The 27,060-nt window shown below is 44.3% G+C and overlaps 1 protein-coding gene across 4 annotated transcripts in view; it reads left to right on the top strand.

Annotated features, from left to right (window-relative positions):
* LOC135211991 (probable peroxisomal acyl-coenzyme A oxidase 1) overlaps positions 1 to 27,060 on the top strand; it is a 56,228-nt gene that overhangs the window by 12,102 nt on the left and 17,066 nt on the right. For all 4 annotated transcript variants that reach the window (XM_064245256.1, XM_064245255.1, XM_064245257.1 and 1 more), the window contains exons 3-7: positions 14,023 to 14,188; positions 18,127 to 18,295; positions 18,543 to 18,666; positions 23,153 to 23,272; positions 24,166 to 24,290. In XM_064245256.1, coding sequence (XP_064101326.1) covers positions 14,023 to 14,188; positions 18,127 to 18,295; positions 18,543 to 18,666; positions 23,153 to 23,272; positions 24,166 to 24,290 — 704 coding nt within the window. The remainder of the gene's footprint in view (positions 1 to 14,022; positions 14,189 to 18,126; positions 18,296 to 18,542; positions 18,667 to 23,152; positions 23,273 to 24,165; positions 24,291 to 27,060) is intronic.

Raw genomic sequence — 27,060 nt, 5'->3', positions numbered from 1 at the left:
ACTATGCATTTGATTCTAATTCTGTATCAGGGCCCTCACTGGCTTTACATTCAGATTCGGCCTCGGAAATTGCTGAGCTGAAAGCTACTCTTCACAGGATGAAAAACCATCCAAAATGGCTGCCATGAAAGGTAAGGATTGTGAAAGTGACTATTATAGTGAAGTGAGTGTCCCCAGTGTTGTGGAGGGGGCGTCTGACCGTCTCTGCGACGCTCCCAGGCCTAGACCTCTTCCAAGCTCCCAAGCCCAGAGGAGAAGGAAGTCGAAAGCCGTACGGAGGTTGTGGAGAATTCCCCCCGGTCAGGCGTCCCTTCAGCAGGCTCTGTAAATAGACAGACTGCTCAGGACCGCTATAGGAAAAAAAAGTGTCCTCAGAGAGTGCTTCTCTTCGTCCGCTCTCCCTCTCTCCAAACGAGGTTGGAAGGATTCGGACTTGTCCAGGCCCCTGAAAAGGCACTGGAAAGATCCTGTGTTGGATTCTAGCCCCGAAAGCTTTTCGGAAGAAGCGCCTCCTTCGATCAAGAAGGCTAAGAGGGTTTTGACGTCCCATGGTTTGGACAAAACTCCTTCGAGATCTCCCTCTCCCGTTCAAGAAGACGCCGGAGAGGCTTCCAAGAGGATCATTTTGGCTGTGCAAGAACAGTATCCGCCTTGGTAGGAGTCTTTCGAAGGATCCCCCTCGTAAGAAAGACGTGAGGCTCCTGTCAAGAAGTCCTCGTCTTCCTTCTCCCGCCAGGAGTGAGGCTCCTGTGGGACGTGAGGCGTTTGAGATCTACTTTGATAGAGACTCTTTGGACGATTTTGAATCGCCAGACAAGCGCGAGGCGCCAGTCAAGCGCGAAGTTTCCTACAGACGAGAAGCGTCTGATAGGATTAAAGCGCCAGACAAGCGAGAAACGCTTTACAGGCGTGAGGTTTTTTCCAGACGTGATACGTCTGCCAGACCAGCAGCGTCAGACCGAGCGCGAGGGAAGCAGCCAGGCGCGAGGATTCAGCCAGGCGCGAGGCGCCAGACAAGCATCATCCATACAAGGATATGGCACCAGAAAGGCGCGAGGCGCCAGCCAGGCGCGAGGCGCCAGTCAGGCGCGAGGCATCAGTCAGGCGCGAGGCGCCAGCCACCGCTCGAGGAGTCAGCCAGGGCGCGATCGGGCCAGACCAGGCCGCGAGGGAGCCAGCCTAAGCGCGAGGAGCCAGCCAAGCAGAGGACGCCGCTATACACTCTCTTAGACCCCTCTCCTATTAGGAGTTTGTCTCCCGTTACAGAGAGAGTTATGGGCAGGAAGACCCGGAACGGGAAGTGACTTCTCCTTCTGATCCGATTTTGGAAGAGGACTCAGAAGACGAGACTCCACGGCAGAGAAGGGCTGTCTAACTACAAAGTTTTCTTTGACAGCTCTCCTCCTCCAGGAATACGAGATGCATTGATCCTGCCGCTCCTCCTTCGCCTCGTTCACTTTTTTTCATGCTCTAAGACACCGAGTCGTCGGCTTTCTTGAAGGTGAGACCGACGATTCTATGAAGAGAGCTCTCAGTCGCTGGATAGCTGGATGCTAACCAAGAAGGAGCTAGTCAGGACGGTGTTTTGCATGCCTCCCGCTAGACTTACGGGCAAGAGAGGTATTTGGTACCAGACTGGGGAGAATATGGGACTCACTCTCCCAGCTTCGGCTGAAGCTGACTTTTCCAGTCTGGTAGATGCATCCAGGAGACATAGCCTGCATACTGCGAAGATTACTTGGGGTCTTTCAGAGTTGGATCATCTCCTCAAGGACTTTTTCACATTTTAGAAGTCTTCAACTTCCTAGATTGGTCCCTTGGGGTGATGTCCAAGAAGGCTCATGCCTCGGAAGGACTCGATCCGGACGTACTCCTTGCAATTTTGTCCTGTATTGACAAGGCGGTACAGGATGGCTCAGGGGAAGTTTTCTTCCTTATTTGGAGCAGGTCTCTTGAAGAAGAGATCTGTATTTAGCGCTTTCTTGACAAAAGCGGTATCCCATTCGCAAAGGGCAGCCTTGTTATTCGCTCCCAGGTCTGACTTTCTGTTCCCTTCACAGTTGGTGAGGGACATTTCCCGTTCTCTGACGGAGAAAAGCAACACAGGATCTTCTCCTGCAATCTTCCAGGAAGAAGAGACCAGTGATGGTGGGAGACAAGAAAGGTGTGTCTACGCCTGTTCGGCCCTTTCGAGGAGGCCCTCCAGCTAGAGTTGCCGCTAAAAGAAAGGCGACTGAGGAAAGAGAGGTAGAGCCTCTTTCCGTCCCTTTAAAAGGGGAAAGTGAAGTGACGCTCCTCCAAACACCAGTAGGTGCCAGGCTCCGGGGATTTGCGGAAGCCTGGACTCTCATAGATACAGACGCTTGGTCTATGTCTGTTCTACAGAAGGGGATACCTCATTCCTTTCCTGGACAATCCTCCCCTGACGTCAACTCCGCGGGAATTGTCCGCCAATTACAAGGACCCTGTGTTGAAAGATACTCTTCAACAAATGGTGGATCAAATGTGGGACAAGAGAGCAATAGAGCTAGTGCTGGATCAAAGCTCCCCAGGGTTTTACAATCGTCTTTTGTTCCGACACGGCATACAAACCTTCGGTCCTTTTACAATAGGAAGGTACTAGCGGCAGCTGGATAGGTCGTAAGCTTTCGAACAAGGGGTTCGGTAGTTAACTGCTTGTCCGACAGGCGCGCGTGCGCGACTGGGAGGTAAACAAATCACTTTTGCTTTCGGCCTGCTGGCGTGTGGACGTGTATCATCGCTCTCTGCCCGCTTCATCGTCGTTTGCTTTCGCATGATTGTGTTTTTCTTTTCTAATTATCTAGTGAAACTGAATTGTAAGTACAATCATTTCATTGAATTCAATTGTGAATTAAAGGATCTTGGTTGTCACCACGCCCTCCGATTACCCGAGTGACCCGGGACTGAAGGGCGTAAGTGCGGGAATTCATTTTCCCAGAAATGATCCTCGATTGTGTATGCTCGGTGTCGAGGGCTGGGAGCGCTCGCTCCGAGCGTATATTGGGTTGGAAATGTGTAGATGAAAATCGTAGTAAGTGCTCTTTTCATTTATATTTTTTGACCTGTATGCCCGTTGCCGAACGAATGCGCTCGGCACGGAAACTTATTCAGTATGGAAGTGGAATCGCAAGTACAGTATTCTTTTTCATTTTCATATATTATTTTCATTGTAGCAATACTCATTTTGGTTCAGTTTCCGAGCTTACCCGGAAATTGATCCTTCCCCCTTTTTATTTTTGAATGAAGTGAAATCGCAAGTGCAGTTCTTTTTCATTTTCATTTTTATTGAGATTGCATTGTTTACTGGGATCAATGTTTCCGCTATTCCCGGGAATTGATCCTTCCCCTTTTTATTTGTATGAAGTGAAATCGCAAGCGCAGTAGTCTTTTCATTTTCATATATTTGTTGATTGCATCAATTCATTATGGATCAAGGTTTCCAGAAACCTTGATCCATAAAGGTAAGGAATGAATCCTTTCACCCTTGCGCTCGGTACCGAGGGCGCAAATGCGCTCGATCCGAGCCCTTATTCATTGTGAAGTGAATCGTTTTGCAAGATGCATTTTCATTTTATTCCTTTTTATTGATTGCATCAATATTTATTTGGTTCAAGTTCCGCTCAGTCAGGGAATTGATCCTTATGCCCTTGCATTCGGGCCGATGGCACGATTGCTCTCGGGCTCTGATATTGTTGTTGGGTACATGGGTACTGTGCGGGGGGTGGGAACGAGAACCCCCCCGCTCAGTTCCCACAGATGGCTCTTGGGGGGGGGTGGGGGGAGGTTATCGGCGTTCTTCTCCTCGCCCGATCCGTCGAGCGCGGGGAAGGGCGCTCGGTGCCCGATGTACAATTGTATTAGGGGTCTTCCACTCGTTCGGAGAGGGCTCACCCCCCGCGCGAGGGGACTTCTCCCCCCACTAATCGCTACTACTGTTATTTCCGCAGGTGCTACTGCCACGAGGGTGGACCTTGGTGAGGTATGGGCGTCCTTCCATTTGCAGGGCGTGCTAGTGTCCAGGGGCTGCGGTTCTTGTCTGGGCCTACTGCGGTCACCCATGGAGTGGTGACCACGCAACCAGGTGACGACGTCCCTCCTCACCTGGTGTACTCGCCTCACGTGGTAACAGTCTTGCCTACAGCCGCTGTGAAGTGCCGTTCGCCGTACCGAGAGGGGGGCGTGCCGCCGCCGCTCGTGGTTGCCGCGCTGCAGCGACCACACTTCCGCTGCCCTAGAGCGCGGCCCCTGGACCTGGCCGCCGGTACCAGGATGTTGCTGGCTGCTGCTCCACTTCCTGTGTTTCCGGTGCTGCCGGCCGTACCTGCCGATTCTGGGCTGACTGTCCATGCAGTTGCTGCGCTGGCTGTCCCTGCCGTTGCTGCGCTGGCTGTCCCCTCCCTGCCGTTGCTGCGCTGGCTGTCCCTACCGATGCTGTACTGGCTGTGCCTGATGTTCCTGAGATGTCCATACCTGCTGATGTCGTCCCTGTTCGTGGTGGTACTACCCCAGACTTTGGTCTGTCTGTACAGGTGCGTCCCGGGCCCTGTGGCTTCGGCTACAGCAGCCCCGGCTCCGCCTGGATAGCAGATCTTACGTCTGTCCTGAGGAAGTGACGAAGAAAGAGGAGGAAGGTGTCGTCGTCGTCGTCTTCATCTTCTTCATCGTCGTCGGCTGCCGCCTCTTCTTCCTTTCGACTTCTAAGGCTTCACAGCCGAGGAAGAAGAAGGTTGCCTCCTCCCTCCTAAGAAGTCTCCCTCGGGAGCTTCTCGGGACCCGGTCTCACCTCGGTGGGATGGGGGGAGGGTTCCTTCCGCTGGTCCTCCTGCTCCTTCGGGAGCGGGGGCCCGTCTCTTCTTCCGCAAGGAAGAAGACTACGGGGACCAGAGGGGTACCGGCTAACACCGGTACTTCCTCGCCTGGTGTCAGTGTTCTGCCACTGCATCAGGGTCCGTCTCGGCCCTCTCGTTCGCGGGAGGTACCGAGTGTACGGTCGCCTACCAGCGACCGTGCAGCCAGGAACCAGACCTCTGAGTCCGCTCAGCGTCAGGTTCACGGCACGGGGAGGAAGACTGGTGACAGCCGCTCATGCGACTCTCACCAGACCAGCTCTCACTCTCGCGGGCAACAAGCCTGGCTACCCACGGGGACGTGTACGGTCCAAACGAGTCCGACCTACGGGCTTGAGGTCTGGGAAGCGAGGTCCTCCCGTTCGCCGGTGCCAGCCAACGGCTGGAACCAGCGGACGTCGGACGTGCCGTGAGGACAAGCACAGGTCTCACTGTGACAGTGGAGCCTGCAGGTCGCCTGCCCGTCGCTCTCACAGAAAGCGACCGGGTACGGCAACCAGCACCAGCTCTTCTGATACTCGAGATCGGGGCCGCTGTATACTCAGTCCAGCCGTTCTCCACAGCGAGACGGCTCGACCAGGCCTGCAGCTCGATCGCCACAGCGGGTTGACGATCGCCTGCAGCCCTCAAAGCCTGCTGGTTCTGCCAGCGAGCAAAAGAGGGAGCGTCAGGTCTGCCTCTCCCGTACCTTCAACCTCCTCGGTTACACCGGGAGGAGCGAGGTATTGAGGAGTGATCGTGAGGGGTGCGCCCCTCATGATCCCACCAGCGCCCTACGTGCCAGGCACGGTTCTTGGACCGGCCAGGACGTATGCGCAAGTGGATGGGGAAGACCGAGAGGGCTGTCGCTGTTCCCCCTTCTTAGGAGGAAGGTTCTCGGAATATGCTCTTGTTCGAAGGGCTTAACGGTCCCACTCTGCAAGATGCTGTGACTTCCGAGATCCAGAGGAACTTTGCCGAGGTTACGGCGCTGATTCGTCAGCACAATGACCTCGGGGAAGGAGGTCGCCGCTCCCACCAGCAGAGCCACGTCTCGGCTCGAGTCGTTTGGGGCCCGAGAGGGAACCCAAATCGACGGTGGGTCTGCCGCGATCGGAGCTTGCCGACTGTGTTGAACCGGGTAGTCTCTCGTCTCCGGACAAGAAGGCTCTCTCAGTTCTGGACGGTCGAACAAGCTACTTCACCTCCTCTACTGCGACAGAGGCGTTTCTACGTGTCTTCGGACACCGTATTTAAATACCCCTTCGGTTCTCCTGAGGTTTCGACCTCGACGAGGACTGGAATAGTCGGAGCGGTATCGGCTCTCTCCTGTCAGGTGTCGATCAGCCCCACCCAGACGGACGTCACAGTGGCGGCAGACCCTTACCTACAGTGAGAGTTCGTAACCCTCCTCGGGAAAACGTTTTCTCCTGACGATACGTTTTCCCAGACTCTGAGAGGCCATCGCCGCAAGGCGATGGCTGCTCCTACTCTTCTCCAACTGCTATTCCACTGGGTTAAGGCGAGCGAGTATCCAATTCCTCCCCCATTCCCTCTCTCCTTACGGCTACGAGGTCCAACAGCAGGCGTACGTTCCAGGGGCATCGAAGGACGTAGCATTGAGACAGGAGATCAAGACCATGCTGAGCAAGAGAGCTGTAGAAATCGGCACGGATCAGTCACCGGGCTTTTACAGCCGACTCTTCCTGGTGGAAAAAGTTTACGAGAGGCTGGCGCCCGGTGATAGATCTCTCTCCCTGAACCGGTTGGTTCGCCAGACCCGGTTCACGATGGAGACGGCACGCGCAGTGCTCGACTCTATCAGGGAGAACGATTACATGCTTTCAGTGGACTTGAAGGATGCGTATTTACAAATACCCATTCATCAGTCCTCCAGAAAGTACCTCCGCTTCATCCTCGACGGGACGGTGTACCAGCTCAGGCCATGTTGCTTCGGTCTCTCAACAGCCCCACAGGTGTTCCACGCGAGTGTTCACCCTGGTGTCTGCTTGGGCCATTCGCACGGGATAACGTCTGATGGGTATCTCGACGATTGGTTAGTCCTGGCGAGCTACCGCTCGCAGTTGCTACAGGACAGGGATCGACTGCTCGAGTTCTGTCGCGATCTGGGGATCGTTCTGAACTTCGAAAAGTCCGATCTCGAGCACAAGCAGAGGATGAAGTACCTGGGTATGCTGATCGACACGGTAGCAGGGCGAGTCTTCCCCGCAGACTCGCGGATCAGCAGATTCAGGGAGGCAGCCAACCAGTTCCTGTCTCGGCAGGAACAGGTAGCTCAGCGATGGCAAGTCGTGATCGGACACCTGTCGTCACTCGGGAAGCCAGTCCCTAACGGGCGTCTTCACTGCGGTCTCTTCAGGGAGACTGAAGGAGAGTTGGTCACAGGCGACGGATCCCCCAAGCTTTCCATTGTCACGGACACAGGAGGTGAGGCAGGACCTAGCCGGGTGACTGGACGACAGGAACCCCTTAGAGGAGTGCCTCTGCGCACTCTCCCCCCGGGACATGCAGCTGCTCTCAGACGCATCGACCGAGGGATGGGGCGCACACCTGGAAGAGTTGCGGACTTCAGGAGTGTGGTACGAGAACGACAAGCACCTTCACATCAATGTACTGAAACTCAAGGCAGCGTTCCTCGCTCTGCCCAGATTCCAGGACCGCTTGATGGGACACTCAGTGGTGTTGATGTACGTCAACACCACGGTGGTGGCTTACGTCAACAAAACAGGGGGGGCTAGTGTCTCTCCCGTTGTATCAGTTGACTCGGCAGGTGCACGAGTGGGCCGAGGCGCACTCAATAGAGCTGTCGGCACGCTACATTCCAGGGAAGGAATGTAGTAGCAGACACGCTCGGCCGTCGGGATCAGGTGATAGGGACCGAATGGTCTCTACACCAGGACGTGGCGGAAACGGCTCTTTGACCTGTGGCGGCGACCAGTCGAGGATCTGTTCGCCATCCGGCACAACAGGAAGCTCCAGGTGTTCTTCTCGGCCGTGCCGGATCCATGGGCAGCTGCAGAGGACGCTCTTCAACACCCGTGGGACAACCTCTTCGCCTATGCCTTTCCCCCGTTCAGCCTGATTCGCAAGGTGATCAGTCGAGCACTGGTCATCCCGAATCTCAGGATGATCCTGATGGCTCCCAAATGACCACAGGCCATTTGGTATCCGGACCTGCTGGCTCTTCTCGCAAGAGAACCGAGAGAAATTCCCCATTGGCACCAACCTTCTCGCCCCAGCCACACGTCGAGCGGTACCACCGAGCAGTCCAGTCCCTACGTCTTCACGGCTGGCTGTTATCCACCATCTCTTGCGAACGAGAAGCTTTTTTCGTAGCGCAGCAACAGAGATGGCTGGAAACGTCCGTCAGTCCTCTGCAGCTGTGTACCAGGGGAAGTCGGCCGTCTTCTGTGGTTGGTGTCGTAGACGGGGCCTATCTCCTCTCAGAGCCATCTTCAGCAGGTAGCGGTTTTCCTCGTTTTTCTTCGCCGAGGAAGCTCCTCTAAGTTCCCACAGTCAAAGGATACAGAGCCGCCTTGACGCTCGTCCTGAAACTGACGGGATCGGACATCTCGAACTCGTTCGAGATCTCCTTGCTTAAGAGCAGCCTCCAAAGGTCTTGCCAACCCAGGGAACTCACAAGACCCTCTTCTTGCTGGACCTGGCATCGGCGAACGAGAGTACGGGAACTTCATGCAGATAATGATGTGGATGAGATGCTGCTTTGTCCTGGAGTACGCTACGGCGCTATCTGAAGAGAACTCGACAACTCGGGCCTGAGTGTCGACGCCTCGTTCGTTAGCAACGGGGTCACCAAGAAAGAAGTATCAAGAACACCTCTTTCGTCCTGGCTGCGTGAGGTCTTCAGGTGAGGGCGTCTTGAGGCTGATGGTAGTGACGACATCCGTACGTCCCGTCCGAGAGCTCACGAAGTCAGAAGTATTGGCCCCTCGTTGGCGTTTCGTAAGAACTTCTCCGTGGCGCAGGTATGGAAGGCAGGGGTCTGGTACAACCAGACCACCGGCACCTTCCTTATACCTCTTGGATATTGCCCATAGGTCCTTGGATCGGTTTCCTTAGGACCCGTGGTGGCTGCTCAACAACGTCGTCTAGCTAACCCAGACCCTAGCAGGCTGAACAGCATCGAGTCCTGGTGTGACTGTATGAATAGATAGTGAATGAGAAAGTGACTGGCTTCTCTTTCTATCTTTTTCTACCCCTCTACCTGTGGGTAGAGGGATACGGTCATCACCCTGCTGGATAAGGACGAGATGCCGGTGAGCTATATGACAGAGCCCCATCCTATCCCTTTCACTAGGGATAGGAGCAGAATATCCCACCACTTCCTTCTACAAGGGGGGAAGTGGATTGCCTACAAGAGTCAAAACCATGACTTTATCTTTGCTCCTGTACAGGAACAAGTTCTTACATTGCTGGTACGAAGAGATACGCTTGCCTCTCTCTTAGTACTCGGTCCAGAGGTCTGACCATTGATCCTGCGGTGCACACCCCGATCAATCGGACAGAGGCTTGGATCCCTCCCTCGCTCTTACGACCAGGGAGGCTTCCAAGGTTGGGCGAACACCAGTCTGTTCACAAAAGACTCAGATTCCACCCACCAAGAAGTGAGTCTTCCTATTGTAAAAGGACCAAGAATGAATTTTGTATGCCGTGTCGGAACAAATGACAATTTGTCCAAATTGCATTTTTCCTAACTATACAAACCTGAGGTCCTTTTACACATAGCCCCACCTCATGCCACCCCTCACTCTGCAGTTTTTGCTTGGACCAAAAGCAAAAGTGATTTGTTTACCTCCCAGTCGCGCGCGCGCGCCTGTCGGACAAGCAGTTAACTACCGAACCCCTTGTTCGAAAGCTTACGACCTATCCAGCTGCCGCTAGTACCTTCCTATTGTAAAAGGACCTCAGGTTTGTATAGTTAGGAAAAATGCAATTTTGGACGAATTGTCATTTCTTGGTTGCGAAAGCCTCGGGGGGCTGGAGACCAGTTCTGGATGTCAGCGCTCTGAACAAGTTTGTTCAGAAACAGAAGTTCTCCATGGAGACTTCTGCATCAGTCCTTGCGGCTCTTCGCCAAGGGGATTGGATGGTGTCTCTGGATCTCCAGGATACCTATTTTCACGTCCCGATCCATCCTTCGTCGAAGAAGTACCTCCGTTTCATGACGGGGGGAAGGATCTTCCAATTCAGAGCCTTGTGTTTCGGCCTGTCTACGGCGCCTCAGGTTTTCACATCGAGCCTTATGAAAAATGTGGCGAGATGGCTTCACCTGTAAGGAATCAGTATATCTCTGTACCTAGACGACTGGCTCATCAGAGCAAAGTCAGAGAAACAGTGTTTGGAGACCTGACTGTGACACTAAACCTGATAAAGACCTTAGGATTACTCGTGAACCTCGAGAAGTCCCAACTGATCCCCAGCCAGAACTTGGTCTATCTGGGGATTCAGATGGATTCTCGGGGTTTTCGAGTATTTCCTTCTCAAGAGAGACTAACGAGAGGTTTAGAAAAAGTCTCTCTCTTCCTAAGGAAGGAACGTACTTCGGCGAGGGAATGGTGGAGCCTATTAGGGACTCTTTCCTCGCTCGAACAGTTCTTTCCTCTAGGAAGACTTCATCTCCGTCTGCTTCAGTTCTTCCTCAGAAGATTGTGGAACATGAAGACAGGGCTTCTCTCGGACAGTTTTCCCATTCCAGTTCTGATGAAACGCCATTTAGAATGGTCGGTTACTCCCACTGAAGGAAAACAAGGGTACTTCCCTAGAAACACAGAACCCAAACCTTGTATTGTTTTTCCGACGCGTCGGAAAAAGGTTGGGGAGCAACCTTGGGAAAGAGAGAGGTGTCAGGCACTTGGAATGCTCTTCAAGTGTCCTGGCACATAAACTGCAAAGAGCTGTTTGCCGTACACCTAGCCCTAAAGAGCTTCGAACCTTTAGTGAGGAACAAGATAGTACAAGTGAATGCGGACAATACAACCGCCCTTGCATACATTCGAAAGCAAGGAGGTACTCACTCGTATGCCCTGTACGAGCTCGCGAGAGACCTGCTGTTGTGGACATCGCCAAAGGAACATCTCTCTGTTGACGAGGTTTGTTCAGGGAGTAAGGAACGTGAGAGCAGACAGGCTGAGCAGGAGGAACCAGGTCCTTCATACCGAATGGACCCTCCACTCAGAAGTTTGCCGGAATCTCTAGTCTCTTTGGGGGACTTCTCATGTCGACCTCTTTGCCACGTTCCTCTCAAAAAAGACTGGAAGTCTTCTTTGTCCAGTAGTAGAAGACCCCAGAGCTCTTAACAGTAGACGCCTTCCTGCTAGATTGGTCTCATGTAGACGTTTACGCATTTCCCCCATTCAAGATTCTGGGGCAAGTGCTCAGGAAGTTTGTGACTTCAAAGGGGACAAGAATGACCTGATAGCCCCCTTTTGGCCAGCTCAAGAGTGGTTCCCAGAGGTGCTGGAGTGGATGGTAGACTTCCCCAGATCCCTTCCACAAAGGAAGGATCTTCTCAGACAACCACACTTCGAGAGGTTTCATCAAAACCTTCCCGCTCTCGCTCGGGACTGCCTTTCGACTATCGAAAGACTTGTCAGAGCGAGAGGCTTTTCTAGCAAAGCAGCAAGCTCGATCGCTAGAGCCCGGAGAACTTCCACTATCCGTGTTTACCAATCGAAGTGGGAAGTTTTTAGAAGGTGGTGTAAGTCGAAGAAGTTGTCCTCCTCCAGTACCTCTGTAACAGAAATCGCTGATTTTCTGTTATTTTTGAGAGAAGAATCGCGTCTCTCCGTAGCCACGATAAAGGGCTATAGGAGTATGCTATCGGCCGTCTTTAGGAATAGAGGCCTAGATTTGGGAAACGATAAAGATCTACATGATCTGATTAGATCTTTTGAGACCAAGAAGTCTAACATTACTTCTCCCCCTAGCTGGAATCTAGACGTGGTGCTTAAGTTCTTGTCATCAGAGAGATTTGAACCCCTGCACTTGGCCTCGTTTCGTGACATAACGAGAAAATGTTTATTTCTTTTGTCACTGGCGACGGCGAAAAGAGTTAGTGAGCTGCACGCCCTTAGTGATAAAGTGGGTTTCAATCTAGATTCAGCCATCAGCCATCTGTTCCTTCAAAGAATTATTCTTGGCGAAGAATGAAAATCCTTCGAATCCCTGCCGAGAAACTTCGAAGTAAAAGGCTTATCGGGTCTCGTCGGCAGGGAACCGGAGAGGTCTCTTTGCCACCCAGTAAGGGCGTTAAAGTTTTACATACAGAAAAAGAAACAGTTGGGAGGTTCTAGACAAGGTCTTTGGTGCTCGGTGAAGGATCCATCAAGACCTATGTCTAAGAATGCTTTAGCCTTTTTTGTCAGGAACGTCATTACGGACGCTCATAGGCTTGCACGGATGATTCTTTCAAACTCCTGAGAGTAAGAGCTCATTGAACGAGTGAGAGCAGTGGCTACGTCTCTCTCTTTTCAGAGAAATATGTCACTTAAGAATATCTTGGAAGCGACATATTGGAGATGTAATTCTGTGTTTGCTTCTCACTATTTGAAGGACGTTCGTGTGACCTATGAAAAATGTTTTTCTTTAGGTCCTTTTGTGTCTGTGGACACAATCCTGGGTACAGGAGCTAACACCAATCTTTAATTACTACATAAGTCTAATAGATATGTTCTAGACTTTCTGCTGAACAAGTGCAGATGCCGCACAGGCGGCCAGTCACTTCCGTTCAGTAAGGAACTCTTGTGATATCTTTTATTAGATGAGTATCATAAATTTTTTTTTGAAAAAATTATTGTGTGCGTGTGCAATTTGGTTTGAGTTACGGTTGTTGCGAAGAGTTTGGGGATAACTCGGAGCAATTTTTAATACTAACAAGTTGGTTAGGATCAGGGTGGTCGGGATTGGGTTGTGTGCTCCTTAATAAGGTGTGTTGTCATATAAGTGGATCAGCACCCATTGACAAAGTCCTTTCAGGCTCTGCCGAGTAAGTGGATAAGACCCCTTCGGCAGACCCACAATGAATTCTTGGCCATAGATCACATATCTCGCTAAAGTCTTGAGGTGATGCAGACTACGGGGCAAACACCCACGAAGTCTACCACCTATCAGGTAGGAACCAAGGTTTTTTTATTTTTTTATACCCTCCTACAACATATGTTGTTTACCTGTCTATTCCAGAAGTAGCTGTCTCTTACCCTCCACCGAAGGGTGCCAATCAGCTATGTATATATCTGACAGGTAAGTTGATTGTATGAAAATGATATTGTTATAATACAATAAAGTTTCATACATACTTACCTGGCAGATATATACGATTAGGGCCCACCCAGCCTCCCCGCAAGGAGACAGGGGGAAGAGAAAATATATGAGTAGAAAACGGGAATGGTTCCTAGTCCTGCCGCCCAGGGCAGGCCGGTAGATCACCTGACCTACCTGTAGCGAGTGGCGCGAAATTTGAATTTCTGTCGGGGACGACGGAGTCTTAGCTATGTATATATCTGCCAGGTAAGTATGTATGAAACTTTATTGTATTATAACAATATCATTTCTCTTCATTTTTTATATACTTGACCTTTTTTTTACATCCTTACCATCTTTCCTCTGCAATTTTTTTTGTATTGGATATTATAACTTTTATCCCTGCTGTGTTGCCATTCCTCCCAACTCTTGGGAATTGCCACCTCCTTTTTATCCTACAGATAGATAGACCACTATGCTCCCAATTCCAGAGAATCTTCTGGCTCCAAAGGCTCTATTCTTATGTCATAAGTGATGAGATCCATCCCACCCAAACAGCTACTCAGACTACCATAAATAAGTTGTCATTTTTCAAAAACTAAATGGGGCTTTTTCCTACGGACCCAAATATTTCAAGTCCCTCCTTCCAACCCCAATCATTCTTTGGAGTAACTTAAAATGTTTTTGTGACATATAATGTAATTGTTGGTTTTCAAGAAGCATACTAATATTTCTGTAGATAGAATTTTCCTTGATAGCGTGTTTTAGTCAGCCTTTTCTTTTGTAAATTACTTTTGAAAGAATTTGAAAGTCAAGAGTAGTAGTATTTCAGCAGGGTTGGAAGATAGGCAAAAAAGCTATGCCAGAATATAAGAAATTTCATATTTGCTTTCAGAACACTTCTTCTTCAGCGATAAAGAATTTTTGGATCCAGTCAGGCCAGAATACATGAGTCATGAAGATCGATATGCCAATGAATTAAGGAAAGCCTGCCATATGATGCGGAAAATCAATGAAGATGACGAAATTCAGCAATTCGCTGGTAATATGGAAGGTATGAGGTAAGTAGTAGATACTGTATAGTAGATACTGTAATACAGTGTTCCCCCCGTATTTGCGGGTGATGTGTATCACACCCGCGAATAGTTAAAACCCGCGAATAGTTAGAACCATCACTAAAAATGCTTATAACTGCCTATCTTGAAAGTTCAGATACCAAATGTATACCTTTAATAACATCCTACTTCAAATATACCTAAAATTACTAACCTATTACTGCATTAATCTTTGAGGTTATATTATTATAATTTTAAAGTCATCTTAAACATTTTACCATTAAAAATATATTACCTACATCAAATAACAGAGAGAGAGAGAGAGAGAGAGAGAGAGGAGAGACGAGAGAGAGAGAGAGAGAGAGAGAGAGAGAGAGAGAGAGAGAGCAATGAATGGCAACATCATATATTTGACCCTCAAGAGTGAAATTATGAATTATTTCTGAGACAGAGAGAATAATAATGGAGAGAGAGAGAGAGAGAGAGAGAGAGAGAGAGAGAGAGAGAGAGAGAGAATAACTCCTAGACTCCGCTTCCTCCCCTCCACCAATTCGTATATCAAACTCATGTTCCTCCAAGTGGATAAAAAGACTGGGAATCGCTATTTTTAATTAATCTTATTAATATTTGAAAATTAGTTATAAGGTAAATCATTTATTTACACTACAAACAAATAAACATACGAGAGAGAGAGAGATGTTATTGTTACTGTTTAATCTCATTAAACGTAATATTATTTGTAAACTAGTACTGTATATTATTATTTTACCATAAAATGTAGTAATGTCCTTAAAGATATACTTATACATACACTTCCAGCCCAAACAGAGGGCAAGAGTTACCACTAGCGCATGCTAGTATCTCGTGTGGAGAGAGAGAGAGAGAGTTGTCCTTATTTAAAAGAGTGAAATGGATAGATTATTGTACTTCTTTAAAATACTTTAAAAAATACTATCACATGTGAATTTTGAGATTAGTTATATTATTATTATTATTATTATTATTATTATGCAAAAGTATTAATAAACATACACATGTACCATAGAAATTATCTCATATCAGCAAAAGAGAAAGAGAGAGAGAATTTCAATGATCCGTAGATGGCAACACTGGATTTGACAGTTGGAACCCAGCCAACCAAGCTGGCTACGTAACAAGACACGGGGTTAAATGCATTTTCTTTTATTCTTACATAATTCTTTTTATTTATAAACTAAAATCTTGCTAATTCACTTTAGTATTTTCTTTAATGAATTTATATTATTGCTGTTTACATTAATATTGATATTTGAAAATTAGTAAATCATCATCCAAAAAACATACATCGCTTTAAGAGAGAGAGAGAGAGAGAGAGAGAGAGAGAGAGAGAGAGAGAGAGAGAGAGAGAGAGAGAGAGAGAGAGAGAGAGAAAGATTATCGTAGTACATATTTGTAAAATACTTTCACATATGATTTTTGTAATTACAGTTATTATTATTATTATTATTATTATTATTTGAAAATATTAATAAACATATTACGCATATATGTACCATAAAAATCTCTCATCTCAGTAAAAGAGAGAGAGAGAGAGAGAGAGAGAGAGAGGGGGGGGGGGGTGGAAATTTCATGAGCACTTGATGGCAGCAACAAATCAGCTCCTTCCCCCTCCGGTCACTTAACTTGATACATATATCTGAGTTTTAGTACCTGGGGTTAGAGAAAGAATCTGACTGGGATTTCCTTCATTCTTCCATAATTGTTTAAATTTATAAGCTAAAATCTTACTAATCACTATGGTATTTTCTTTAGTGAATTGATATTATTGCTGTATAAATTAATATTTATATTTGAAAATAGTAAATCATTTATTTATCATACAAAAAAACAAAAAAAACATACCTCTTGTAGGAGAGAGAGCGAGAGAGAGAGAGAGAGGGACGGCCCAGGGAGAGGAGAGAATTATTATTTTTATTATGTGATATCTTTAAACTTATTAAACTTACTAATACAGTATAATCAAAATTATATTTTGAAAATTAGTAAATCATTTTTGTATCATAAAAATGTATTTAGTCATGAAAATAAACATCAAAATACACTAATTAGTGATTATTTTCGTCGGAAAATTCCGCGAATGGGCGAGTCCGTCCGCGAATAATTTCTAAATAGGTTCCAAAGAAAAATCCGCGAATCCGGAGAACGTGAATACGGGGTGAACACTGTATGGTTCTTTACAAACCCATCAGTCATACCTATGCCAACATTGATATCATGAATGTTTCTAAGGTTCACGGCTGTTGTCTAACAGGCAGAAAAATAAGTAAGGTAGACTCAGCTCATCTACTACTCTATATTGCAGTTTCTACTCACATTGTACTTACAGTGGTGGGTTGAGCCTTTATAATACTGAGCTATGGTAACATCGATATTAGACTGTGATCAGACTCTTGAGTCAAGTTGCAGACATTTTTTGTTTGTGTGCAGCCCTGCCTTAACTTAAGCCAAACACCCACTTTTTCAATTCTCTGCACAGCCCTTGGATACATTACAAAATAAATACTGTTTAAGTTTTGGTGTTTTTCTGTTTATTTTCCCAGAATTCAACATCTAATCATATCCTGTCCACTGAACCAGGTTTGGTAACTTTAGAGGTAAGCTCCATTTCAAAGGAAGGTGCCGCTTGGTGCTTTTAACTGTTGTCACACTAAACCCTTAAACCCTCTTGCCAATAATAGGAGAAAGCTACCGATGTTTATTTCATGAATGTCTGATGTGCTTTTCTGCTACCAAAAGTTTAGGCCTTGTTGGTAGTTTTTTAAAGTATTTTCTGTCAAGGAAAGTAAGGATATGCAGAACTGTGAGTTGGTGGGTAATACTCCTCCTTTACCACAATCTGCCACCATGTAACTAACTTGTTAACAAGCTTCAATAACCAATTACAGCTGTTGCAGAATTTTTCTTTTATTAAAGAATTCAAGATTAAATATCAAGGAAAAATGCAATTTTTGTTTTAAAACCACTGTGGTTTTTCATGGAAGCCCATCAGTCATATAGTGAGTGCCTTCCTCCCACCACCGCAAATCATGCTGTCTCATCTACAGTTTACCCAAAGAATTAGGCAGATGATTGATGAATATCATGGTCCAGCAGCTGTATACACTATGAGACTACATTACCGTAAACCCCCTTGTATTTGTGGGGGTTGGGTACCACACACCCTCCCGCCACGAATAGCTAAAATCTGCGAATACTTAAAACCCCTCTAAAAATGCTTATACCTGAGTATTTTAATAGTTTTATCACAGAGAATGTATTTAGTCACGAAAATTATATGAAAATACAGTAATATGTGAGTATTTCTCAGTGAAAAATACCATAAATAAGCGAATTTTCTGCGAATAATGAGTATACTATATGGTCCTTAGGAAAATCTGCGAATAGGCGAGTCCGCGAATAGTGGGAGTTGACTGTACTTTTGTCTGTTAGACAAATACCATTGAACCTGAGGAACATTTGGGGTATGAATGTAGGCACTGATATGAATGAAGAATATTTTATTCTATGGTTTCTCTCCTTATAATTGTTGCTTGGAGTCATACCCTTTCACTGTTTATCTCGTTTCTGAAATTAGATACTAATGTAATTCAGTATACGTATTGATTTTGAAGGCTTTAGGTCCTTAATATCTTCAGTTTTTCTGCTTCCCAGTAAGTTAGTGCATGTGTATGTAATTTCATATTTTCCCAGAGGTAGTTGATTCACTTCTTTTGATATTTCTTAAATGCCTCTAAAGGACCTGGGGAGCCAATATACCCATGCACTAACCTACTGGGAACTGTACATTTCTGCCAAGTTTGGAATATTTGGGCTTCCAGCAGATGAACAAAAAATTATGTAAAAGTCATAGGTTTTTGAAGAAGTAAGACATTTATACATTTTGTAACAGGTATTTGTATTTGTAGGATGCTAGTTGGAGCAGGAGTCGGCGCAGCACTTTGCAAAGATGGCAACCCTCTTTCTGTACATTTTGTTATGTTCCTTCCTTGCCTTGTTGGTCAAGGAACAATAGACCAACAAGCAGAGTGGCTTGGTCGTGCCTGGGCAGGAGAAATTATTGGGACATATGCACAGGTATCAGCATTTCCTTTCTTTCCTAATCCATTGAGTTGTTTCTTATTTATGCATTTTAACAGGATTTTAAACTTTTGTTTCTTGGGAATTGTTAGCCTTTTTTACACTTTAAAAAAATGTAAAAGGAAAACAAAATTATTCTATTTGAATTACACATACATTATGCTTGTAGAATTTTTTGCAGTGATATCACTAAGCTCAATAGATATGTATCAGTGAAAGAGTATTAACTAACAAACTTTTTCAGACTGAAATTGGTCATGGAACATTTTTACGGGGCCTTCAAACAACAGCCACATATGACCCAGACACACAGGAGTTTATCCTGAATTCTCCATCAATTACTGCTTCAAAATGGTGGCCAGGAGGATGTAAGCTATATATTTAAGAGTTGCTGTGTGGTGGAAATTTACATCATTTAAGTGTTTATACAATGAATAAACTTCTTACTTTATATATGCAGATCCCTAACTGCAAGACTAGTCATCCAATAGGTGGAATTATTTTTTCAAAGAACAAAACCTTCTATTGTTCTTTAAAAGTGTGTATTTTACCACCAGGGGACCTTCCAATTCTGTGTCATCAGACATTAATATATTTGCATCCTAGATTATTAAAACTTCCCTTTATTTTGGATAGCAACAGGTGATAAGTCATACGGTATTTCCTTAGAATATTATTAGGACAAGAAATTGAATACTGAGGTACAGTGGAACCTCGACATATGAAAGTTCCTGCTTACGAAAACCAAGTTACAAAAGCAAAGACGAATATTTTTTTGCCTCTGTATATGAAAATAATTCAGGTTGCGAAAGGGTCAAGTCCGAGATTCGCCTGGACCACCGAGAACAATTTTAAAACTCGTGCGCCGCCAACTGAGTAGACTCGCCACCATCCTCCCACTCTCCCATTGGTTCCTGATGCTAGTCACCGCCATAAGATCCTGCTCTCCTATTGGTCAGCATCATGCCTCTATGTAAAGGCGTTCCTTGACCATTTTTTGCGGCAGCGTTATCGTAAACACTGGAATTCGTTCGTTCACATATACGTATTTCGTTTGTTAACGTAAATTCGTGTTGGTGATTTCGCTTTTGTTTTACTGTAAGTTACTTTATCGTGTTGTGTGTGAACTTAATTACTTACGTTATTAGCCATGGGTCCCGAGAATGTTGCTGAAGTTCACGGAAAGAAGAGGATGCTTTCTATGGAGAACGTAGTTGGAGATAATCAAGAAGTGTTAATGTTTTCTGCCATTTTTTAATGTTTCGTAAAGTTAAGTGTTCATGTTTTCTCCCATTTGTCCTCCTCCTCTGTCGCCACTTTCGGAGATCACCTCACTCGAAAGGTGAGGTTCCACATTTTACTACATATGTACGTACATGTAAGTAAAGTATTTCTTGTACCATGTACACTAATACACTTTATTTACAGGTACGTACTACAATAAAGGTTATGTTAGGTATTGAATGGTCCAAATTGTTGTATTTCATTGTTTATTGGTCAATTTAGCTTTATTATAAAATTTACTGTGGTGTTTTTGTAAGGCTTGGAACGAATTAGGCAATTTACATGTAAAACGTAGTTCAAGATGCGAAAAAATCAGGTTACGAAGGCCGCTTCGGAACGGATTAATTTCGTATTCTGAGGCACTACTTTATAGGTATAACTCAAAATTAGTTTTTTGATACAAGCCATCAGTCATATATATGACCACATATATGGTCTGGGAATGTCCTCTAACTATACTGTATTTTGTATTTTTGTGATAAACAGACAATGGGAATTCAGGGGATTTGTCCGTGGGTAGTCGGTCCCTCAGGTGCACCTGTTGCAAAGTCCCACGGCGCTACAGACAGCCATTGGAAAGGCATATTCACAGAAGTGTAGTGGAGCTGGCTATTCATTCTGCTTTTTCTCTTAGGTGAAGGTCCCTGGCGCACTCCCCTTAACCTGGGAGAAGCCATACTGGAGGCCCAAGGGAGGTCAGTGGGATTTGGCCACAGGTAGTCAGCCCCTCAGATGTACCTGTTGCAAAGTCACAGGATGCTACAGACAGCCATTAGAAAGGCATTTTTTCAGAAGTGGCATTGATGAGTCAAGGCCATCGTAAGAAGAGCAGGGATGTTCTACCAGCGTGTGAGGAGCCTTCATATAATCACTGGGACAGCCCAGAATGTTTCTCGCCAGTGCGCACAGAAGAGAAATGTTTGGTGCTTGAGTCGAGACGTTCTTCCTCCATTCGTAGGCGCTTCCACTCTAGTACACCCCCTGGAGTGACAGATTTTGAGCACTCATTGGCGTCCAAGCACCCATCAGCACATGAGTACCCAACAATGAAGGAATGTGATGTAACCACTGAGCACCCAGGGGTACCCTACTTTATGGAAGAGTTAGCACTCCAATCAGCACCTGTTTATTCAGATTCTCTGGCTTTATAACAACAGTCTTTGAATTTGGATCCATCTTTGGCACCCATCCTACTGTTCTTGCATGACATTTTGGGTTTTTTAAGCAGGGTTTTTAGGAAAACCTCCTCCTGCGATTAAGCCTACTAGGGACTTGTCATAATCTCCAGCGTCTGCAGTGGAAGAAGAGAGTAAGGAAGCGGAAGAGGATTCTTCTTCAACAGCATACAGTTCTTTACTTCGGTATATTTACTTTGCAGTTTTCCTTCCTCCTCCTCACCAGCAACTCCAGCTTCCCCAGCATCTACTTTTATGATGAGCAACCAACCCACCGATCCCTCAAAGTTGTTGCCTAAGATGGTTTTGCCTACATTGGCAAAGAAAGCACTTAGTAACGTAGACGCTTGAGGGAGCAAGGAAAGTCTTGCTTGAGTTTTCCTCCAGCTAGACTTTCTCAGAGAATATACTCCTTTTATGCCACTGGAGAAACTCCTTCCCTGGGGACAGCTGCCTCCTCTCAGGGGGAATTCTAGGCACTCATCGACTCATCAAGGAGATGGGCTTTTACATCTGCTAAAGTGAAGTTTTCATTGGCTGAGGTCAACCATTTTTTTCATAACCTATTCAAAAAGCCCTGACTAAGCCTTCTGCTAAGAAATGCTAGCAACATTTCTGTTTCAATTTATTACATAACTAAATACTTTGGAGCAGTATATGTCCATGTCTCTATTCCTGTCAATGTGGGAATCAGCTATGTAATTACTGGGTAAGTCACTTATAAAAAATGACATTTTTATAATAAAGTGAAGTTTTGTACATACTTACCTAGTAATTACATGATCAGAGCCCTCCCTCCTTCCTGCTGATGGACATAAGGCTTGAACAAACTGAGCTTTCTGCTTACAGTTGTTCCTATTCTCCTGCTTGTGGGTAGAACTGGTCACCTACACAATAGCTTGAAGTGTTACCCAAGAAATTTTGAATTCCAGCTGTTGATATAAGTGGAACTTATAGCTATGTACCGTATATACTCGCATGAGACGCAATCTCACATATCATGTGACCCCCAAATTTTCACCCTTCAAAAATGATTTTATCATATATCTCACGTATCATGCGAGTTAAATTTACGAGACCAAATGACAATAGGCTAACCTCTTTTCCTCCTCTTTATCTATTCCATTTTTTGGTTAGGCTAATCCCTTTTCCTCCATCTCTTAATCTATCCCATCTTCTAGTTAAGTTTAAAAAAGTAAAAGAGAATGCCAAAAGTATAGTTAATAATGATATACTTGTTTTGAAAATGCATACAACCAGAAACAGCTGATTTGCTATGAAAAACCAATTCAATAACAACAGCCTTTTTTGCTTGAATTTCAACCATCGTACGATAGTAAAAAATTACCGTAGTTATGTTGCAAATGACATTAAGAAGAATAGGACTGATATATTTTTACATTACTATATCCTTACTCACTATGGATAAAAGATCGGCAATGGCATATACTGCTAAATTTAATCTAAGTTTTAGCTGAAGTTGAGGAAAGAATGTTGTTCCGCTAATGACTATTATCGTGCATCGGCAGCGTGGATGAAACTCTCGCAAACTTCAGTATAATACCATCAAACTCGACCTTAAACAAAATTTGAGAGAAACGTGTTTTAATCAAAACTATTGGGCAGGAAAGAACACATTTTAATGTTTTCACTCCAACAAAAGATAAATACGTAAAGCTCGTAGTATTCTGATGAGATAAAGTGAAAATATCGAACGGAATCTGTTGATTTTTGTTTACACAATAAACATGCCCTCAGCGCCATCTACTAATGAAAAAAATAACTGAATTTTGTTCACAAACAATATGTGATATTTCCACTTGAAAACACTTTGTATAACGTGAAATAACCTTTTCCCATATAAATAGAGTATCTTGAGATTCATTTGCACTAAGTAGAAGCAAGAAAATTGCTCTGATTTGAGTTCAACACAGCAAAACAAACTTACCTCCCAATCGCCCTCAGCTGATTTCCAAACCAAAACATTGATTGCTATGTTTGTATTTTATAATACAAACAAATAGTAATATGAAAATACATAGTATATGTAATATTATTGAATGCAGTGAAGTAAAGCATAGCTTTTTAAAAGATCCATGGAAAAGATGCATATCCATTATGTTTATATTTTATTATACAATACTAGTAATACTATGTGATTATTACACACTCAAATTTTATATCTCGTGTAAGATGCAACCCCCTTAATATTACCCCCAAAATTAGGGCTTCAAAAGTTGCATGATATGCAAGTATACATAAAGGTAATTACTGGATAAGTATATGCAAAATTTAATTATATTATAAAAATATGTCATATTTGTCTTTGAACTTTATCATGAAATTAAAGTGTTGTCATTTGGAACTACATATTATAATGTTTTCTTCTTAACAGTGGCTAAAACCGCAAATTATGCTGTAGTTATGGCTCAGCTTTACACAAAAGGAGTGTGCCACGGTGTTCATGGATTCATTGTTCAACTTCGGGATGAAGAGACTCATAAGAGTATGCCAGGTATGTAGATCATATCAGTTTTATTAACTAGGTGTTGCCTTTTGGGATACTATGTTTTAATCAGTTGGAGAGTAAAAACATATAGGAATTGTAAATATGTAAATAATGTTTAAAGTAAACAGTGTTGCAGAAAGAAATAAGAAATATTACACTAATCAAGAGGAATTAACATAAACTGAGTACAGTGAACCCCCCATATTCGTGCACTCTGGATTCGTGGACTTGCATTTTCGCGGATTCCTCTCTGGAACATATACCCCCATTATTCGCAGAAATTTGCCTATTCGCAGTATTTTTCTATGAGAAATATCCACTAATTCCTGTTTTTTTTATCAATTTCATCATAAAATGCACTTTTTGTGATAAAACTATTAAAAAAACCAGGTACGTATAAACATTTTTAGTGGGGTTTTCTTGAGTTTGAACCTAACAAAATAGACAGTTTTAAGTGTTTTTAAAGGGATTTTAACTATTCGCGGATTCTAGCTATTTGCAAGGGGTCTGGTATGCATCCCCTATGAATACGGGGGAACACTGTACTATATAACATTCAGAAATCAGCAAGGAAATAATTTATGAGGACATATGGGCCTGGACTTTAGACCAGCTAGTGGTTCATCTCTTATTAAAAAGAAACTTATAGAAGTAAATATAAAAATCTTTTTAGTAATGAAATGCGTGTTGTCATTTGCAAATTAATTTGAGGCATACGGTATGAAAAAAATGTCATGATGGATTTACATAGGGTTACATCGTATTAAGTTAGTGAAGTCTTAAATGTACCGGAAATGGTTTGAACTGTACTAAAATTATACTAGTTCCATACTATACATAAATTAAATTTTGAAGCATGTTACTCAGTACAGAATGTGACTTTACTCTTCATCATGCAGGTGTAATGGTTGGAGAAATTGGACCACGATTAGGGTTGAACACAAATGACAATGGCTTCTTGATGTTTAAGAACTATCGTATTCCGAGGAAGAATATGCTAATGAAGTTTTCTCAGGTTTTAGAGGTAAGTGTTTCATCTATTTTTTTATTATCAGGTGCAGTATTTTTTGTGTTAAACAGTTTAGTACTACATACTCTGTTCTTATGCCCTGAATGTTACTTAGGATTACAGTTTTTTTTTTCAAGGTAGTCTCCTTCCATGATTTGGAAATTTGCCTTAGAAAATAGCAACACTACAGTGCTCCCCCATTTTTATGCAGAGATAGGTTCCAGAACCTACTGTGGAAATGCAAAAATCCTCTCTAAAAATGCTTATACTAACTACCAAATACTCTGTACCCCTTATACTAAAATGCTTATAACTGCCTATTTTAACATTTCACTGCTAAATTTGATAATTCAAACAAAAATACCTTAAATTATCATACTTAAATAATTTAATATAATTTCAAACAAAAATACATCCCAAACCTTCATCCCAAAACACCCTTGGTAACCGTACACTTCAGTACTCTCCTACTAGTAGCACTGTTACTCTTAACTATTCCCTATCATTCAGACAGGCACGTTTTCTTTGGCCTAAATAACTGGGCATACATTTTACATATACTATTGATATTTTTCTGTCTTGTAAGATGATTTGGAAATATTTCTTGTACAGGTAAATATTTTAGGATAGTACTACTGTATAGAGCATATCTAAAATATGTGGGTAGTTTAGAACTAAGGGACACCTACATCCAAACAGAATGCTAGGTTTGTTGCGTCATGTTAGTATTTTTGTGATTACGTACAAATACATTTCTGGGCTCAGCCGTGTCGCTCCCGTGAAATCTGTCTGCTTTAGCACTATTTCTAGTAAAATATTGCTATAATACCAGAGAACTGCTAAATTGGACATGTCAGAAGCCTCTGACTCGCTCACCTATATAAAAGGTGTCGGTATAAACTGGGGCGAGTGTTAAACACTACCACAGCAACCCCTCCAATTAGCCTTTTCCTCATCAAAAGACCCTAAATACGGGGAGCCGACCCATAGGTCACACCTAACTACCCCGTTGAAGGCGGCTGTGACGTCATACTTTTCGATAGCCATTCCGTGTTCGCACGTTCGAATATTACTATTTGTTCTTTTATTTTTATTCTGGTTACGGATCGTCATCTACCTCTTCTCCCAAGTTAAGTACTGGTTCCGCCCTTTTTCAATATTTAGGGAGTGAATTTGCCTATCGTTTTGCCTTTATTTAGGATTTTATTAGGCGTCACTTTTAAATAGGGGGCGGGCGGCAAGTCGCCTTTACGGCTTACCCTTGAATTGTACCGATTTACGCTTGAATTGTACCGACTTCGAGTAGTCTTCCTCTCTGCTTGTAACATGTGATTTTTCAGTACATGTATGTATGTATATATGTATATATATATATATGTATATATATATGTATGTATATATTTATTTATTTATTCTTGGGTGGCAGTTTTTAGTCGATCCGATTTCCATTTATGTTTTGTTATTTTCATTATTTTCACATTTTTCACGGGGGTCTTCTTTCGAGCACGTTTCTTTGTTTCGTGCTTCGCCGTTTATCCACCGTCCTATTTCATTCAAGAATTTTCCCTTTTTTCTTTTCGTCAGCTTGCCGTTTCTTATCGTTTTGTCAGTAAGCAAGTAGTTTTTCCCCTTTTGCGCCCACTGTTATCGAGTGGCCTTCATTGCGGTTTTATATTTTACGACAGTTTATTTTCATTTCCCCGTGTAAAGCATGATTTTCTTTTAGCTTTAAGTAATTGATTTTATTTTGTCTATGTATATTTTGGATGTTAGGTCGGTTAGCCTACATAGGCTATGCCTGCGTTTTCCTCGTAATCTTTTATTTGCGAGGATACGCTGATCACGTGATCGTCACCCCATCAGCCCTCCTTCCCTCCCCCTCACGTGGGGCCCCCAGTAGTTGGGTGCTCTCTCGCCTCGGTTGTCGCTGACAGCCGTTCCCATCAGCAGAGGGGGGGGGTGTAGAGGGTCCTCCAGGACCTTAGGTTGGTGGTGTCGCTTCTTTCAGCCGACCGCCTCCGGAGTTGTTGATTGCTTTGCGTATTCAGCCTCGGCTTCCGTGGATTTGTTGCGCTCTGCTTCTTTCAGCTTCCGGAGCTTACATCCATCCGCCTAAAACATTCCCTCTCCGCATAAGGCGGATTTAGATTCAGGCCTCTCCGGTAGTCGTTGAGGGCTATGTTTACGGAAGTTTCTCTTCCGTAGGCGGAGATATTATATTTGTTATTTTATTTCTCCCTTTTATTTTTATTTTCTTTTCTTTTTTGCCACGGAACTTGCGAGTTCATGTGGCCGTCCCGGGTTACTTCGTGTACCCCCCACTCCGGGTCATACAGCTCCGGGTGGTTTTAATTATTATATTCCCCGGGACGTAAATATATGAATATATATATACATATATATATTTTTATATATATATTATTTTCCTTTCTTTTGCCACGGAACTTGCGAGTTCATGTGGCCGTCCCGGTTACTTCGTGACCCCCCACTCCGGGTCATACAGCTCCGGGTGGTTTTAATTATTATCCCCTTCGGGACGTAAATATATGAATATATATATACATATATATATTTTTTATATATATATTATTTTCCTTTCTTTTGCCACGGAACTTGCGAGTTCATGTGGCCGTCCCGGGTTACTTCGTGTACCCCCCACTCCGGGTCATACAGCTCCGGGTGGTTTTAATTATTATAGTCCCCGGGACGTAAATATATGAATATATATATACATATATATATATATATATTCTTTCAGTTCGGCATGCTCCGGCATATGACATTA

This window comes from Macrobrachium nipponense, chromosome 40, assembly GCF_015104395.2.
Source record: "Macrobrachium nipponense isolate FS-2020 chromosome 40, ASM1510439v2, whole genome shotgun sequence".
Lineage (NCBI taxonomy): Eukaryota > Metazoa > Arthropoda > Malacostraca > Decapoda > Palaemonidae > Macrobrachium > Macrobrachium nipponense.
The sequence above is the reverse complement of the archived record's forward strand: the minus strand, read 5'-3'. Positions and strand labels throughout refer to the sequence as shown.